The sequence below is a fragment of the Salvelinus alpinus genome, chromosome 6 (genome assembly GCF_045679555.1).
Source record: "Salvelinus alpinus chromosome 6, SLU_Salpinus.1, whole genome shotgun sequence".
In the NCBI taxonomy this organism is placed as follows: Eukaryota; Metazoa; Chordata; class Actinopteri; order Salmoniformes; family Salmonidae; genus Salvelinus; species Salvelinus alpinus.
Window position 1 is genome coordinate 72662894 of NC_092091.1, and position 18222 is coordinate 72681115.

General features: G+C 46.9%; 1 protein-coding gene and 1 non-coding gene across 7 annotated transcripts in view; both read left to right on the forward strand.

The window, feature by feature from the left end:
• micu3a (mitochondrial calcium uptake family, member 3a) overlaps nucleotides 1-16849 on the forward strand; it is a 42241-nt gene extending 25392 nt beyond the window's left edge. For 3 of the 6 annotated variants that reach the window (XM_071407792.1, XM_071407790.1, XM_071407793.1), the window contains 6 exons: nucleotides 3439-3533; nucleotides 3843-4014; nucleotides 13065-13173; nucleotides 13516-13673; nucleotides 14554-14618; nucleotides 15266-16849. In XM_071407792.1, coding sequence (XP_071263893.1) covers nucleotides 3439-3533; nucleotides 3843-4014; nucleotides 13065-13173; nucleotides 13516-13673; nucleotides 14554-14618; nucleotides 15266-15272 — 606 coding nt within the window. In that variant the 3' untranslated portion in view covers nucleotides 15273-16849. Of the gene's footprint in view, nucleotides 1-1992; nucleotides 2008-3438; nucleotides 3534-3842; nucleotides 4015-13064; nucleotides 13174-13515; nucleotides 13674-14553; nucleotides 14623-15265 lie in introns of those variants that run through there. The other 3 variants (XM_071407789.1, XM_071407794.1, XM_071407791.1) reach the window with 2 other exon arrangements.
• A 1016-nt stretch (nucleotides 16850-17865) lies between these two features.
• Nucleotides 17866-18081, forward strand: LOC139579911 (small nucleolar RNA U3). Its single transcript, XR_011675918.1, has one exon. It is a non-coding gene; the product is annotated as a small nucleolar RNA U3 (small nucleolar RNA).
• The last annotated feature ends 141 nt before the right edge of the window (nucleotides 18082-18222 follow it).

Here is an 18222-nt window from a genome sequence, read left to right on the forward strand (position 1 = left end):
CACACACACACACACACACACACACACACACACACACACACACACACACACACACACACACACACACACTTTAGATCATTGCCGTCCGTCTACAATTGAGCACGGCTGACTTGGCAGTCCAGTGTTTCTCAGCCTGACGATTTGTTTGGCAGCCTATTTGTTGGCTAATAGGTGGCTAGCAGCGGAAGCAGAGGAGAGACAATAACACTGGAAGACTGCAGGAGATCATGGAGATGACCTGTATTTACATAGACTGGACCCTTTCATCTAGAGGCTATCAAAGAGAGAGGGAGAGAGAGAGAGAGACAGAGAGAGAGAGGAGGGATGTGTGTTTAACTCCTATTCAGGTTCTCTATCATGATGAGTCTCCCATTAGGCCCCCTGTGTTTGTCTGTGTCAGAAAGGACTGTCTGGCTGGCTGACTCTCCAGCCCTCCAATAACAGGTCTAATGTGTTATTCAGGAGAGGGAGGGAGGGGAGTCAGCGAGAGAGAGAGAGAGAGACGTTTTAGGGGTTGACATCAGTAATCACTGTTTTTCACCTCTGTTCTGAGATCAAAGGCCACAGCGGGGACACACACACAAACACACACACAAACCAGGTGCTGACTCGCACGCCTGGTGGGCGTGATAACCATTATGTCGTCGATAGCGATGAGCTCACATACTCGCGCTCCCCAGCTTCCAGGAACCGAGAGGCGTCAGGTCGTGATCTCACTCTTCCAGGAGAGAGAGCGGGAGAGAAAGAAAGAGAGGGGGTAGGAAGAGAGAGAGGGGGGGGGGATAGAAAGGAGATGAAGTAAACATGTGTATTGTCTAGTCTGGGCGCAAAGCGAATGTGTCATATAGGGCATTGCCTTCTGAAGAAGAAGCTAGTCATTTCACCACATATATTTTACAAGTTTGTTCCTTTTATAAAAATAAACACATCCTCAAACCACAGATGCCATGAGATACAAGAAGTTGTACGTTTTATAAGGAAGCCACTTGAAGAAGATAGTCAGTTTAAGTATGACAGAGTGATACTTAATTTCTATGTAAAGCTATACAGAACAAAAATATAAACACAACATGTAAAGTGTTGGGTCAATGTTTCATGAGCTGAAATAAAAGATCCCAGAAATGTTCCATACTCACAAAATTGGCAATTGACATGCTGACTGCAGGAATGTCCACCAGAGCTGTTGCCAGATAATTGAATGGTAATTTCTCTACCATAAGCCGCCTCCGACGTCGTTTTAGAGAATTTGGCAGTACATCCAACTGACCTCACAACCCCAGACCAGGTGTAACCACGCCAGCCAAGGACCTCCACATCCGGCTTCTTCACCTGCAGGATCATCAGAGACCAGCCACCCAGACAGCTGATGAAACTGAGAAGCATTTCAGTCTGTAATAAAGCCCTTTTGTGGGGAAAAACTCATTCTTATTGGCTGGGCCTGGCTCCCGAGTGGGTGGGCCTATGCCCTCCCAGGCCACCCCATGGCTTCGCCCCTGTCCAGTCATGTGAAATCCATAGACCAGGGCCTAATAGATATATTTTAATTTACTGATTTCCTTATATAAAATGTGTTTAAGTCAAATCTGAAATTGTATGTTGCGTTTATATTTTTGTTCAGTATGTAATTAGTGGAAGAATCTAAAAGTTACACAACTGAAACAGACTGATAAGTGTTAGTCAGTTTTTACAGTGACGTAATGCTACTAAACATGATTTCCTTTGAGAGACACTGACTCGTCCCTATACAGCATGTGAAATAGACCTATCCTTACATGATTTCTCCATGATCTTTTAGTTGCATTGTTTTTAAATTCCATCCCTGGGGAGTACATTTTAATTCTACACAGTATGATGTTTCCAAAAACAACATCTGGCTTCGGCCGTGAAAAGGGCCTTCTTTTGGGCCGTCAAGCGGAACAACAACAATGTCTCTTCTTTCAATTCTGTTCTTTTTTCCTTTGAATGATTTTTCCCCGTTCCCTGGTGGATTAGGACTTTAGACTAAAGGTATTAGACATTTGCCAGCCTGGTCTCAGATCAGTTTTATGCTGTCTTGTCACAGTTGACTCAACCTTGGCGAGACAGCACGGACTGACCTGGGACCAGTTTAATTAGCCGTATAGCATCGTGAAGCTACTGCTGAATCCGAACATGGCTGAATGCAGTCTCCCCCTATGGAGAAGGATATGATGAGAGTTTGCCAATGCCAGTTACACTCTGCCTTCAGCATGATGCCGGATTGGTTGGATTGGGGGAAGGGTGGGGCATGGCGGGGAGAGGGACCAAACCCAATTGGCCCATTTGGTTTTTATATCAATCATCGATCGATATCGCCCTCTATGGGTCCTTGGAAGCTCAGACAGGGTTCCTCGGGATTTGGCCTGTATCCGTTATTATGTGATAAAGCCCAGCCATATAAACACCTTTTTCTGAATGATCCCCTCCTACACACACACACACGCCGATACACCCCCCTTCCCCCTTTTCCGGAATTTTCCGACTCCCCGGGATTAAGGTAGTGTTAAACAGCGGATTACAAAACCACGGTAAATACATAAACATCCCAAATACACCCTAATTGGTTTCAAATATCCCAGATCCCTTACAAAGCCCACGCAGACGAGAGGGAAGGGATATTTTGTACGCAGAGAGAGTGGTTTAGAGGGCAGAAAAAAAGAAAACATGAAAGAATTCATAATTACTTCAAAGACACCTGATTATGTTACAGTCTTTTAGAAAAAGGTGGAATCTTGCTGACATTCCTGTGCACATTTCTGTTGCGGTGGGTTTTCTGTTCTGCTATGGTTTTCTATGTGTGGCGTTTGGGGGTTTGAACAGAAATGCATGGGATGTGGTGGCATATGTACCTGTCTCAGCTAAAATGACGGTGTGTCGTCTGTCTTCTCCGCTCTCTCTCTTTCTACTCCTTCTCTCTATGTGTCTATAGGCATGTCTTTGTGTGTGTCTGTCTGTCCATCTGTCTATAGCCTTACCTGTCTGTGTGCTGTCCTGTCCTGTCTGTCTGTCTGTCACACTGCTGGCTGCAACACTACCATTTACCACTGGGCTGCACAGGAATATCTGATCTACACACCATCCGGATAGCCCTAATCCAATATGTCTACTAACAGCTATAACACACGGGTGGTTTGGAGATCAGTGGATCTGTGCAGGTGCTGCTCAGACTCAAGCCTTGTTGTGAATACTTGTTGAAGCTGATTGATTGATTGACTTGACTGACTGTTGTTGCCCCGTTGATGCACCTCACATGCGACTGGCTGGTTGTTCGGCACGATGGCTGCCATCTTGGATTCATGACCCCGCCCACACGGACCGGTCCCCACTCATCCAATCAGAGAGCGTGTTGTATGTCAGTCACTGCATTGTTTTTCTTTTCTCCCCGCCCCCTCTACCCCTGTCTGGCCAATGGGATGGCAGCGTGCGGAGGAGGGTATGATGATTGACACCACACTGCTGGTGCACTTCTTTGGGAAGAAGGGGAAGGCGGAGCTGACCTTCGACGATTTCTACAGGTATCGCCATGCCGATTAATTGATTAATCCTAATAGAGCCCTATAAAATGACGGTCTGTGGAACATAGTTAATCTACTCTGTCGCTTGTTTCAGTTTCACTGCTTTCTCATACTCAGATATAGTATTCAGTTACTCTCACACACATACTGCACTACCATAGACACATACTGCACTACCATAGACACATACTGCACTACCATAGACACATACTGCACTACCATAGACACATACTGCACTACCATAGACACATACTGCACTACCATAGACATGCACCTTCTCTCTGTCACCTGGTCCTCTCTCTCCCCCAGGTTCATGGATAACCTCCAGACAGAGGTTTTGGAGATAGAGTTCCTGACCTACTCTAAAGGCATGACCACCATCAGTGAGGAGGACTTTGCCCGCATCCTGCTGCGTTACACCAACGTAGAGAACATCAGCAGTTACCTGGACAACGTCCGCCAGAGCATCCCTGACGAGAAGGTAGAGGAACACACACACACATGAGAAGGTAGACTACATCTAGAACCTTGAACCATAGCATGACACGAGTGTGGTCAAGCACTCTATCCTCTACTTTCTCCTCCCTCCCTCCCTCCCTCCCTCCCTCCCTCCCTCCCTCCCTCCCTCCCTCCCTCCCTCCCTCCCTCCCTCCCTCCCTCCCTCCCTCTCTCTCTCTCTCTCTCCCTCTCTTTCTCCTTCTCTCCCTCTCTCTCTCCCTCTCTCTCTCCTTCTCTCCCTCTCTCTCTCCTTCTCTCCCTCTCTCCCCCTTCTACTTCCACATTTCATACTCATGGTCCTGGGCCGTATCCACAAAGCGTCTCGGAGTAGGAATGTTGAACTACGATCAGTATAGCCTTTTAGCTCATAATGAATGAGGTTATAGGGCCAGGTGTGGTCCTGATCCTAGATCAGAACTTCTACTCTGAGATTCTTTGTGGAAACAGGCCCTGTACTGAAGAGCACTCTCAAATAGACCCCACCCTCCCAGCCTCCCTCCCTCTCCCCCACACTCCCAGCCTCCATCCCTCTCCCCCAACTTCCCAGCCCCAGTATCCTCTCTCATTCCCTCACCTCTTCTGCCTCCCTACCTCCCTCCCTGGCCCTCTACTATCTCCCCTTCATCCCAACTACATGACACATTCACCTACCCCGTCTCTCCCCCAATAACTCTCTGACTCCCCTCCTTCACTCTCTCACTGCAGCCTACTCTCTGTCTGTCTGTCTGTCTGTCTGTCTGTCTGTCTGTCTGTCTGTCTGTCTGTCTGTCTGTCTGTCTGTCTGTCTGTCTGTCTGTCTGTCTGTCTGTCTCTCTGTCTCTCTTTCTCTCTCTTTCTTCCACAACCCACACTTTCTGTTCACCTCCCTTTACTCTCTCACCCCTTTAACTTCCTCCATGTCTCTCCCAACACCCCACTCCCCCTCTCAGCCCTTCCTGCCCCACCTGACCCCCTGACCCCTATTCCCCCCTCCTACCCTCTATATTTGTGTTCCCACCTTGTTATGGCCCTCCGGGCACTGTGTCTTCTTCTCTCTACACCTGAACGCACCACTGGCCCATCAGTTAGATCAACTAGAGATAGTGAATCCGTTACATCTGACACTTACACCTGACAGCCAGTTGTAAGGACCAGTGTAATGTGACGGGCCAACACCTGACAGCCAGTTGTAAGGACCAGTGTAATGTGACGGGCCAACACCTGACAGCCAGTTGTAAGGACCAGTGTAATGTGACGGGCCAACACCCGACAGCCCGTTGTAAGGACCAGTGTAATGTGACGGGCCAACACCTGACAGCCAGTTGTAAGGACCAGTGTAATGTGACGGGCCAACACCTGACAGCCAGTTGTAAGGACCAGTGTAATGTGACGGGCCAACACCTGACAGCCAGTTGTAAGGACCAGTGTAATGTGACGGGCCAACACCTGACAGCCAGTTGTAAGGACCAGTGTAATGTGACGGGCCAACACCTGACACCTGACAGCCAGTTGTAAGGACCAGTGTAATGTGACGGGCCAACACCTGACAGCCAGTTGTAAGGACCAGTGTAATGTGACGGGCCAACACCTGACAGCCAGTTGTAAGGACCAGTGTAATGTGACGGGCCAACACCTGACAGCCAGTTGTAAGGACCAGTGTAATGTGACGGGCCAACACCTGACAGGCAGTTGTAAGGACCAGTGTAATGTGACGGGCCAACACCTGACAGGCAGTTGTAAGGACCAGTGTAATGTGACGGGCCAACACCTGACAGGCAGTTGTAAGGACCAGTGTAATGTGACGGGCCAACACCTGACAGGCAGTTGTAAGGACCAGTGTAATGTGACGGGCCAACACCTGACAGCCAGTTGTAAGGACCAGTGTAATGTGACGGGCCAACACCTGACAGCCAGTTGTAAGGACCAGTGTAATGTGACGGGCCAACACCTGACAGCCAGTTGTAAGGACCAGTGTAATGTGACGGGCCAACACCTGACAGGCAGTTGTAAGGACCAGTATAATGTGACGGGCCAACACCTGACAGGCAGTTGTAAGGACCAGTGTAATGTGACGGGCCAACACCTGACAGCCAGTTGTAAGGACCAGTGTAATGTGACGGGTCAACACCTGACAGCCCGTTGTAAGGACCAGTGTAATGTGACGGGCCAACACCTGACAGCCAGTTGTAAGGACCAGTGTAATGTGACGGGCCAACACCTGACAGCCCGTTGTAAGGACCAGTGTAATGTGACGGGCCAACACCTGACAGCCAGTTGTAAGGACCAGTGTAATGTGACGGGCCAACACCTGACAGCCAGTTGTAAGGACCAGTGTAATGTGACGGGCCAACACCTGACAGCCCGTTGTAAGGACCAGTGTAATGTGACGGGCCAACACCTGACAGCCAGTTGTAAGGACCAGTGTAATGTGACGGGCCAACACCTGACAGCCAGTTGTAAGGACCAGTGTAATGTGACGGGCCAACACCTGACAGCCCGTTGTAAGGACCAGTGTAATGTGACGGGCCAACACCTGACAGCCAGTTGTAAGGACCAGTATAATGTGACGGGCCAACACCTGACAGCCAGTTGTAAGGACCAGTGTAATGTGACGGGCCAACACCTGACACCTGACAGCCAGTTGTAAGGACCAGTGTAATGTGACGGGCCAACACCTGACAGCCCGTTGTAAGGACCAGTGTAATGTGACGGGCCAACACCTGACACCTGACAGCCAGTTGTAAGGACCAGTGTAATGTGACGGGCCAACACCTGACAGCCCGTTGTAAGGACCAGTGTAATGTGACGGGCCAACACCTGACAGCCAGTTGTAAGGACCAGTGTAATGTGACGGGCCAACACCTGACAGCCAGTTGTAAGGACCAGTGTAATGTGACGGGCCAACACCTGACAGCCAGTTGTAAGGACCAGTGTAATGTGACGGGCCAACACCTGACAGCCAGTTGTAAGGACCAGTGTAATGTGACGGGCCAACACCTGACAGTCAGTTGTAAGGACCAGTGTAATGTGACGGGCCAACACCTGACAGCCAGTTGTAAGGACCAGTGTAATGTGACGGGCCAACACCTGACAGGCAGTTGTAAGGACCAGTGTAATGTGACGGGCCAGCACCTGACAGCCTGTTGTAAGGACCAGTGTAATGTGACGGGCCAACACCTGACAGCCAGTTGTAAGGACCAGTGTAATGTGACGGGCCAACACCTGACAGCCAGTTGTAAGGACCAGTGTAATGTGACGGGCCAACACCTGACAGGCAGTTGTAAGGACCAGTGTAATGTGACGGGCCAACACCTGACAGGCAGTTGTAAGGACCAGTGTAATGTGACGGGCCAACACCTGACAGGCAGTTGTAAGGACCAGTGTAATGTGACGGGCCAACACCTGACAGCCAGTTGTAAGGACCAGTGTAATGTGACGGGCCAACACCTGACAGCCAGTTGTAAGGACCAGTGTAATCTGACGGGCCAACACCTGACAGCCAGTTGTAAGGACCAGTGTAATGTGACGGGCCAACACCTGACAGCCAGTTGTAAGGACCAGTGTAATGTGACGGGCCAACACCTGACAGGCAGTTGTAAGGACCAGTGTAATGTGACGGGCCAATACCTGACAGGCAGTTGTAAGGACCAGTGTAATGTGACGGGCCAACACCTGACAGCCAGTTGTAAGGACCAGTGTAATGTGACGGGCCAACACCTGACAGCCAGTTGTAAGGACCAGTGTAATCTGACGGGCCAACACCTGACAGCCAGTTGTAAGGACCAGTGTAATGTGACGGGCCAACACCTGACAGCCAGTTGTAAGGACCAGTGTAATGTGACGGGCCAACACCTGACAGCCAGTTGTAAGGACCAGTGTAATGTGACGGGCCAACACCTGACAGCCCGTTGTAGGGACCAGTGTAATGTGACGGGCCAACACCTGACAGCCAGTTGTAAGGACCAGTGTAATGTGACGGGCCAACACCTGACAGCCCGTTGTAAGGACCAGTGTAATGTGACGGGCCAACACCTGACAGCCAGTTGTAAGGACCAGTGTAATGTGACCGGCCAACACCTGACACCTGACAGCCAGTTGTAAGGACCAGTGTAATGTGACGGGCCAACACCTGACAGCCAGTTGTAAGGACCAGTGTAATGTGACGGGCCAACACCTGACAGGCAGTTGTAAGGACCAGTGTAATGTGACGGGCCAACACCTGACAGCCAGTTGTAAGGACCAGTGTAATGTGACGGGCCAACACCTGACAGCCAGTTGTAAGGACCCGTGTAATGTGACGGGCCAACACCTGACATACAGTTGTAAGGACCAGTGTAATGTGACGGGCCAACACCTGACAGCCAGTTGTAAGGACCAGTGTAATGTGACGGGCCAACACCTGACAGCCAGTTGTAAGGACCAGTGTAATGTGACGGGCCAACACCTGACAGGCAGTTGTAAGGACCAGTGTAATCTGACGGGCCAACACCTGACAGCCAGTTGTAAGGACCAGTGTAATGTGACGGGCCAACACCTGACAGGCAGTTGTAAGGACCAGTGTAATGTGACGGGCCAACACCTGACAGCCAGTTGTAAGGACCAGTGTAATGTGACGGGCCAACACCTGACAGCCAGTTGTAAGGACCAGTGTAATGTGACGGGCCAACACCTGACAGGCAGTTGTAAGGACCAGTGTAATGTGGCGGGCCAACACCTGACAGCCCGTTGTAAGGACCAGTGTAATGTGACGGGCCAACACCTGACAGCCCGTTGTAAGGACCAGTGTAATGTGACGGGCCAACACCTGACAGCCAGTTGTAAGGACCAGTGTAATGTGACGGGCCAACACCTGACAGCCAGTTGTAAGGACCAGTGTAATGTGACGGGCCAGCTCTGACTCACTCACTGACTGACTGACTGGCTCTCAATGGCACTGACCCCATTGTCCTACTCCTATGTGTGATAACTGTTGATTGATCGACAAGCCAGTGTGTTGTGCTCTGTGTCGTATACAAAGGCTTTGAGTTATCTGGCTCTCGCTAGCTAACGCTTTGTTGTGTTCATGTAGCGTGAGGTAGAGTTGGAGTTGGATCCAGTGTAAAGTGGCGTTTTTAAGTAAAGTGTGTATACCGGCATTTTCTGCTGCTTCGTTTTTTTCTGATGGATTGTTATTATATTATGCAACTCTTTCCGTCCCTTAATGGCAAATCAATGTGTATAATGTACAGTAGAGTCTTGATCTGCATGAACAGCAGGTTGTGAATCTATCGGTTTGGATACGCATCAACACACCCCACAGCCAAGACAGATTTTCTGCCTGCACTGCACTTTGCTTCGAAAACTTCCCAAGTTATTTAGCCAACCACAGGCTGCATGAAGATGGAAAATGAAGTTCTGCAGTGTTTTGTCCTCGTGTTCATGCAACATTCTTCTTGTGTTTTATCTTTCCACGCTCTGGAAGAGACAACAGGTTTGTCCCTATTCCCTAATAATGAAACAAATCGTCTTCTTACCTCGTCCTGTCTGCTCTGCCTCACTGTTGTCTTGAGTCATTTTGAATGGACCACTGGTTCTTCACCCATGCCTGATCAAATCAAATCAAATGGTATTTAAGCAGGTGTAGACCTTACCGTGAAATGCTTACTTACCAACAATACCGTTTTAAGAAAATAGAGTTAAGAACATTTTGACTAAATACTAAATAAACTCAAGTTTAAAAAAAAGTAACAATAAAATAACAATAACGAGGCTATATACAGGGGGTACCGGTACAGAGTCAATGTGCGGGGGTACAGGTTAGTCGAGGTAATTGATGTAATATGTACATGTAGGTAGGGTTAAAGTGACTATGCATAGATGATTAACAGCGAGTAGCAGCAGTGTACAAACAAAGGGGGGTCAATGCAAATATTCCGGGTGTGTATTTTATTAATTGTTCAGCAGTCTTATGGCTTAGGGGTAGAAGCTGAAACATACCTTTACACGATGTCAAAAGATGTACAAGTCAGCTCAGTCAATTAGCCCACTCAAGATGAGTTTCTCATACTGTTGGTGGGCCGTACAGTTTTAACTGAAGCAATTAGTGTACTTCTATCTTATAAGCCTTCTTCCAATGCAGGTGTTTTCCTGAATACGCCTAGTTAGGTAACCCACTCATTTCAACAAGTCCACTCTCAGCCAGGCATTCTGCCGTACTCATCCATTAATCAGAAGTCTCAGTAAGAAACGTAGACGATCGTTGCTTTGCGGTGTCGGACATGTAGACATCCATTAGTTAGTGGTGGTCGTTCCATTGAGCTAGCAGAGCTTTTGGCTTTGAAGGCTGGAGCCCAAGGTTCCACAGGAGGTGAAGGCATGCTCCAGTGACCACCAATAGTCTTTTCTAGATTACTCTATGGCCCAGTCTGTCTGTAGGTATCACTGGGGTGGCTGGCTCCTGTCTGTTTGTATGGAGGCATTTCGGGTTCACAGGGCATCAAAGGAGGACCAGGCAGGTAAGGGCCACTCGCCCGGAATGGCTTTGTTGACCGCGCAGACAGATACACACTGGCACACACACTCTGTTTGTCTAAGGCATTTCCCCCATCGTTACATATCTCCCACTTTAAGTTCCAACAGGTTCTAGTTAGTCAGACGGTTAAACACTTCCCTGTCTGTCCACACACACGGTGCTGATTTAGAGAGCATTGTTCGCTACTGGTCTGTGTTTGCTAGCCTCAGCAGCAGGCTACCTGTGTTAGCTAACGGGTTTTGTGAAGGAGATTACTTGGGGAGGTTGAACCTTAGCCGCAGGCTACCTGTGTTAGCTAACGGGTTTTGTGAAGGAGATTACTTGGGGAGGTTGAACCTTAGCAGCAGGCTACCTGTGTTAGCTAACGGGTTTTGTGAAGGAGATTACTTGGGGAGGTTGAACCTTAGCCGCAGGCTACCTGTGTTAGCTAACTGGTTTTGTGAAGGAGATTACTTGGGGAGGTTGAACCTTAGCCGCAGGCTACCTGTGTTAGCTAACGGGTTTTGTGAAGGAGATTACTTGGGGAGGTTGAACCTTAGCAGCAGGCTACCTGTGTTAGCTAACGGGTTTTGTGAAGGAGATTACTTGGGGAGGTTGAACCTTAGCAGCAGGCTACCTGTGTTAGCTAACGGGTTTTGTGAAGGAGATTACTTGGGGAGGTTGAACCTTAGCAGCAGGCTACCTGTGTTCGCTAACTGGTTTTGTGAAGGAGATTACTTGGGGAGGTTGAACCTTAGCCGCAGGCTACCTGTGTTAGCTAACTGGTTTTGTGAAGGAGATTACATTTACATTTACATTTAAGTCATTTAGCAGACGCTCTTATCCAGAGCGACTTACAAATTGGATTACTTGGGGAGGTTGAACCTTAGCCGCAGGCTACCTGTGTTAGCTAACGGGTTTTGTGAAGGAGATTACTTGGGGAGGTTGAACCTTAGCCGCAGGCTACCTGTGTTTGCTAACTGGTTTTGTAAAGGAGATTACTTGGGGAGGTTTAACCTCAGCCGCAGGCTACCTGTGTTAGCTAACTGGTTTTGTAAAGGAGATTACTTGGGGAGGTTTAACCTCAGCCAAGGGTGTTTAAAATGAGGAAATTTGGGGAACAGGAAGAAGGAAGCTCCACAGGTTGGGCTTGTAGAGAACCTCCACCAGGATGTTTTCATAGCACAATTTTGTATGTGAAATAGACTGGTGTTAGTCACCACTTCAGAATGCCTCTCTGTGTTGTCATCGCTAGGCCACGTTTACAGTCTCTCATCCCAGTGGAGGCTGCTGAGGAGAGAACGGCTCTAAATAATGGCCGGAACGGAGCAAGTGGAAATGGCATCAAACACCTGGAAACCATGGAAACCATGTGTTTGATGTATTCGATACCATTCCACTGATTCTGCTCCAGTCATTACCATGAGTCTGTCCTCCCCAATTAAGGTGCAACCAGCCTCCTGAGTCTCATACCTTTCTTTTATTCGTTGTTTTAGTGTGATGCAGCTCGGGCTGAAATGAGTGATACCTACAGACAGACTATTGGTGGTCACTGGAGCATGCCTTCACCTCCTGTGGAACCTTGGGCTCCAGCCATCAAAGCCAATAAGCTCTGCTAGCTCAATGGAACGACCACAACTAACTAATATAGCTCTTATTTTTCTAATCCTTTTGCTCCCGAATTTCCTGGTATCCAATTGGTAGTTACAGTCTTGTCGCATCGCTGCAACTCCTGTACGGACTCGGGAGAGGCGAAGGTCGAGAGCCGTGCGTCCTCAGAAACATAACCCAGCCAAGCCGCACTGCTTCTTGACACAACGCCCGCTTAACCCGGAAGCCAGCCGCACCAATGTGTCGGAGGAAACACTGTACACCTGGCGTCTGTGTCAGTGTGCACTGCGCCCGGCCCGCCACAGGAGTCGCTAGTGCGCGATGGGACAAGAACATCCCTGCCCGGCCAAACCTAACCCGACGACGCTGGGCCAATTGTGTGCCGACACTCCTGGTCGCGGCCGGCTGTGACAGAGCCTGGACTCGAACCCAGGATCTCTAGTGGCACAGCCTTAGACCACTGCGCCACTACGGGGGGCCCATAACTAATATATGTCTACATGTTCCACACTGTAAACCAGTGTGTGTCTACGTTTCTGATAATGAAGTTTGATATTCAAGGACGAAATCCCAGAAAGCCTTGCGTTAAACTTGTGAAACCTGTGAACCTCTATTTTTGCAGTGGAGCTGCACAGATGATCAGATCTCACATCGTCTGCAGAAGGAACCACTCAGGAACCACATTCATAGCTGATACACAAACGTATTAAATGTGTAGCATGGTTGTGTCATTCCCAGGCCTAGTCCCTACAGTCAAGGGGGCCAAAGTTGCATGGGTCAAAGGTCACATGATCATACCATCATCACCAATTTGACCATCATCACCAATGGGTTTGAGCTTGAAGCATCCCCCCTATTCCGAGAACTGGAAGAGCTGTCTGTCACTCCGTGTCCGTTAATGATCGCTCCTTGTGTCACACTTATATGGGATCCCCTGTCTTTTTCCTTCACAGGGCATCACCTTCGACGAGTTCCGCTCCTTCTTCCAGTTCCTCAACAACCTGGAGGACTTTGCCATCGCCATGCAGATGTACAACTTTGCCAGTCGCTCCATTGGCCAAGGTAAGCCTCCATTTTAGGATGCCATATCTGTGGAGATATTTCCCTTTCTCTCAATAGTCTCCTGTGAATAATGGCTGTAGGTTACTTTTCTCCTCCGTCTTGTTCTCTTTTTTGTATCCCCCTCTCTTTCTGTCTCACCCTCCCATCTGTATCTTGTCTCTCTATTCCTCTCTCACTTTCCCACCCCTTCTCCCTCTCTCTCCCCTCTATCTATCCCCCACCCCCCTTCTCTCCCACCCCCTTCTCTCTCTCTCTCTCTCTCTCTCTCTCTCTCTCTCTCTCTCTCTCTCTCTCTCTCTCTCTCTCTCTCTCTCTCTCTCTCTCTCTCTCGCTCTCTCTCAGATGAGTTTGGGCGGGCTGTGTACGTGGCCACGGGCCTGAAGCTGACACGTCACCTGGTCCACACCATCTTCAAGATCTTTGACGTGGACCACGACGACCAGCTGAGCTACAAGGAGTTCATCGGCATTATGAAGGACCGGCTGCACCGCGGAGGGAGGGTAGGGACAGAGAGAGGGGGGAGGACTGAGGTAGAGAGAGAGGGAAAGGGGAAGGGAGAATTTGAGTGAGAGAGAGAGAGAGAGAGAGAGAGAGAGAGAGAGAGAGAGAGAGAGGGGGGGGGGGGGGGGGTAAGGTGGGAGGGAAAGGCGAGAGAAGAAAGATGGATAGAGAGGGAGAGAGAGAGAGAGAGAGAAGGATGAAGAGAGAGAGAGGGGGGAGGGTAGAGGAGAGTTATGAAGAGTGAGAGATAGGGAGAAAGTGAAATTGCGTGGAAAAGCCAGAATGATCTAGTTTGGTTTTCCATCACTAGAAATTTGACATGCTCTCATTTTATTTTACGTTACACTTGGACAATGTAATTTGATTCTAGCTTTTGACTGTTAACTTTAGTTGACAGCCATAAAAGTGGTGGCAGTTTTAAGATCTTTATCTAGAGCAAATCTAGTTACACAGTTATATGGAGGTCTGTGGTGTTGTAAATGACTACCTTCCCTGCACTTCCAAAGTATTTTACTGCCCCCTAGTGGAATGTGAAGTTACAACAGTTACAATAGTCATCATGACTAGGGCCCAGAGTTTTTCCTAGTCAGATAAGGCATGTGGTCAGAGAAAACTCCTAGGCCCTACACATGACAGTTGCATAATCAGGAAATAGGTATGAATTCATTCTAATACTACGCCAACCAATCGAGTTCTAAGTTGATGTCCTATGCATGGGTCTTGAGTCTGAAATGTTACTGTTCTATTTCTCTTGTCCTCATCGTCCTGGCTTCCCTTTTGACTAACAGCATCCCAATACCCCCTCCTTCTGTCTCCTTCTCTCTATCTCACTTCTCCCACCCTATCTATTTCTCCCACTCTGCTGCTCGCAAACCCCAGGGCTACAAAACCGCAGAGCGATTCACTTCCTTCAAGTCCTGTATGAAGAAGGAGCTAGCTGGCAGATAAGTATTACCCACAATCCACTCATCTCTTATCTCATCTATGACCTATAACCTCTGACCTAATCAAATCTGATTTTGATTTGATGTATAACCTCTGACCTATTCTCAATGGACCTGCGAACCGCAGCTCTGTCTGTCTCGATGACCTATAACCTCTGACCTATTCTCAATGGACCTGCGAACCGCAGCTCTGTCTGTCTCGATGACCTATAACCTCTGACCTATTCTCAATGGACCTGCGAACCGCAGCTCTGTCTGTCTCGATGACCTATAACCTCTTACCTATTCCCTTTATACTTAAAAGATCTGGATAGATTGACACAATATCACTTTAAGACCAATCAAGTCCTTTCAGATCACTGACAGAAGCATATCAGGACTATGGTGCATCTATGCAAGTATCCGATGATAATAACTTAAAATACCCTACAATCTCTTCCAGTATGGTTACAAGAAATATAGTCTGGCCCCAGATCTGTTTGTGCTGCCTTACCAACTAATGCCAAACAATGACCATAGGAGTTGGAAAAACAGCATAAAACAGATCTGGGACCAGGCTACAAGAAATAAGCACAGGCCTGTGTATTAGTCTATCTCCTGCATCCCGGCTATATTCCCTGTTTAATGGTACCATTGTCATTGTTTACCAGGTGAACAGGAAACAACATGCCTCCTTCCCCATCTGCCTGCGTGCCGAGGCCAGGAAACAGGTCTGCCAACTCTGGAGGAGGTTCCAGGCTAGGGTTTAAAGAAGGAGGAAGAGGATGATGAGAAGAGGAAGAGGAGGACGAAGAAGTGGAGGAAGATGAGGAGAATAGGATGATGAAGGTGAGGATAAAGACAAGGAAAAGAGGTTGAGGGGGACTGGAGGTGAAGGATTCAAGGAACAATCTGCAGGGGAAGATTGTGGTTCTAAGTCTACGTTCTAAGCCACCATCCCCTCCACTAGCATGCAGAGAAGCTGCCGTTTTGCAACAGACATCTCATTGGTTTCAGTTGTCCAGTTTATCCAATCGTGGATCAATTCCGCAATCCATTTTCCTCCCATTGCAAGTAGGCCAGTGATGTATAGCCTACATTACTGCACCTAGTATTTAAGCAGTACTCACCAAACATTTGAATAAGCACAACAAAAATTACAGTTCACAGAAAGTTGTAACTAATCTCTGATTACTCATAATATAGGACGATTTATGGTTTAAAAAAATGCTCGTATCACATTAAGGTTTGTAATATAATAATATATAATAATTGTCAAATAAAGACTGTGACTTACATTACAGTAAGAGCCTGCATGGTCAAGTGTAGTATCTGTATCAAATGCCTTTACTAGTGAGAGAAAGCTATGGGAGAAGGCAAGAGAATCTGAAATCTTAATGTCTTAATCATGTATTTTTCTATTCATGCTTTTTTCCAGTTTACACAGGCCTACTTGCATATATTCAGCAGCAAGTTGGGCCATCTGGCTATATAGTAAAAATCAATACATAGCCTACAAATGCAATGAATTCTACAATGAAGCAATAGTAGTATGTTTTTGAAATGCTTGCAATTGATGATCTTCCAAATGAGAGAGAGAAAGAGAGAGCAAGATCATGATATTCCTTTAAGACTCCTTGTCTTCTGTCTGTTGTGTGTGTGTGTGTGTGTGTGTTACGTTTGTAATGATTAGGGAGGAAGTATAACTTTTTTTCATGTGTGCCTTGTTTTCTACATGTCTTCCCTGTCAAAACTAACTCCATTCCAGCAACAAATTGTATTTGACCTTTTCGTTGCTGACCTGCCCTCCTCCCAGTGTACTGTGCAACCTAGGTTTCCTTGATTCACTATGTAATTGACCAACATTTCACCTCAATTGGTAATGATTGTATTTATTTATTGAATTATTAATCTGTTTGCAATATACATCTACTTAACAGCAATATTATGAGCAGACGTTTTGATTTTAAGTTTTGACCAGTAAGCATGATAGTGATTTAATTATGTTCAACGATTCAATGTGTATCTCTGTATTTAGTTTGAATATTAAATAACTTAAATGGTTTGACTTAACTGATTTATAGTTACTCTGCGTATTTGCATTATATTAGAAGCTATAGAACATATAAAAACATTTCTCGACTATTCCCTCAACCAAGCGGTGAAGTGTATGGTTGGTGTGAAAAGAACTTGACAGAATGCAAATGAAAAGCGTGATGAAGGCACGAATAAAGAATTTTGAAGGAAACAAAGGCTGTTTAGCATAATTGCATACTGTATTTGTTTTTTCAGCCAACTACATAGAATGGACATGCGCACTTGGGCTTTACATTTTTTCACCATTATTAGCTGACATGCACCTGCGACATGAATTATATAACTTGATTTGGCAGCGCTGGGTAGCTACATTTTCAATCGTCAAATTGTATTTTTATTTTTTTTAAGACTGCAGTTTGTTTCAATTCGTCGTTCTAGACATTATTATGAGCGTCCTTAGCAGTGTCCTGTGGCTGCTGGTAAGTTCATCGAAAAATAGACAGCTGTGCTACGCTAGCTAACGCAAATTCCTAGCCTCTCACTGTGTCAGATAACGTTACTCAGTAAAGTTTTGCCAGGTTGACACATTAAAACGTATTTCTATAATTACGGCCGTGCACCAGCTTGTGTAGCTAGCTACGTTTAATAATGCTTCAATGAATGAGTTTTTACTTATTTTATCACATCTTTATATTAATGTTATTGTGCCGTTATTTCGCAAACAGATCAATTTGTGGCGTAGCGCGCCATTCATTTGAAAAGTGGAACGAGAAATTCGTTCTTATGATTCCGTCAGGACAATTCTCTCCAACGCACCAGTACGCTGGTCAATCGATTCCACCATGTAAATATAATGTTTTCGAAACTTCTCGTGCAGATTTCACTATAATAAAGCGAAAAAATACACAAATGTAAACACATTTTTCAATAGGGTCATGTTTTAAATTTACAAACAAGTACATCATTATATAAAGTTGACCTCCAGCTCAGCCGCAACAGTCAACAGTGCTTGTTACCAGCAAGGTATTGTGGGTACTGACATTCACAGAATATTAATCAATTTTATATATTATTATAGTAATTGGCGTACATTTTATCAAACATATTTTGTGTGCATGAATAGGTGTATATTTACATCGGTAAATCTCGCAGACAATGCAAATTTAGATTAAACCGCTAGTGGAAATGCTTGTCCCGACATAGACTACCCTCGCTCGCCCATGGATACATTAAGACTATACTTTCAGGGATCATTTCTATAGTTCTTGACTTGAGAAATGTGTTTCTAAAATGTTTGGTCTCGCTACCCACGATGATGAGATGCGATATTCCCTTCTGAGCGCGAAACGGGCTTTGAGTAATGATTCAGTTCATCCGCTCTCTGCCATTGATGACCGTTCTTTGCTTCCTTGTGGAGCATTGAGGGAGGGAATATGATCAGAGTGGTTAGCTCTAAATATTGTCAATATTAACTACTGTGGTACATGTATTGTAGTTCAGGTTAATAAAGAGATCATCACTATAACAGTTTCAAAACTGTTTAATGTTCTTGTTGTCAGCCGTGCTATGACGTTGTATAGGAGATATG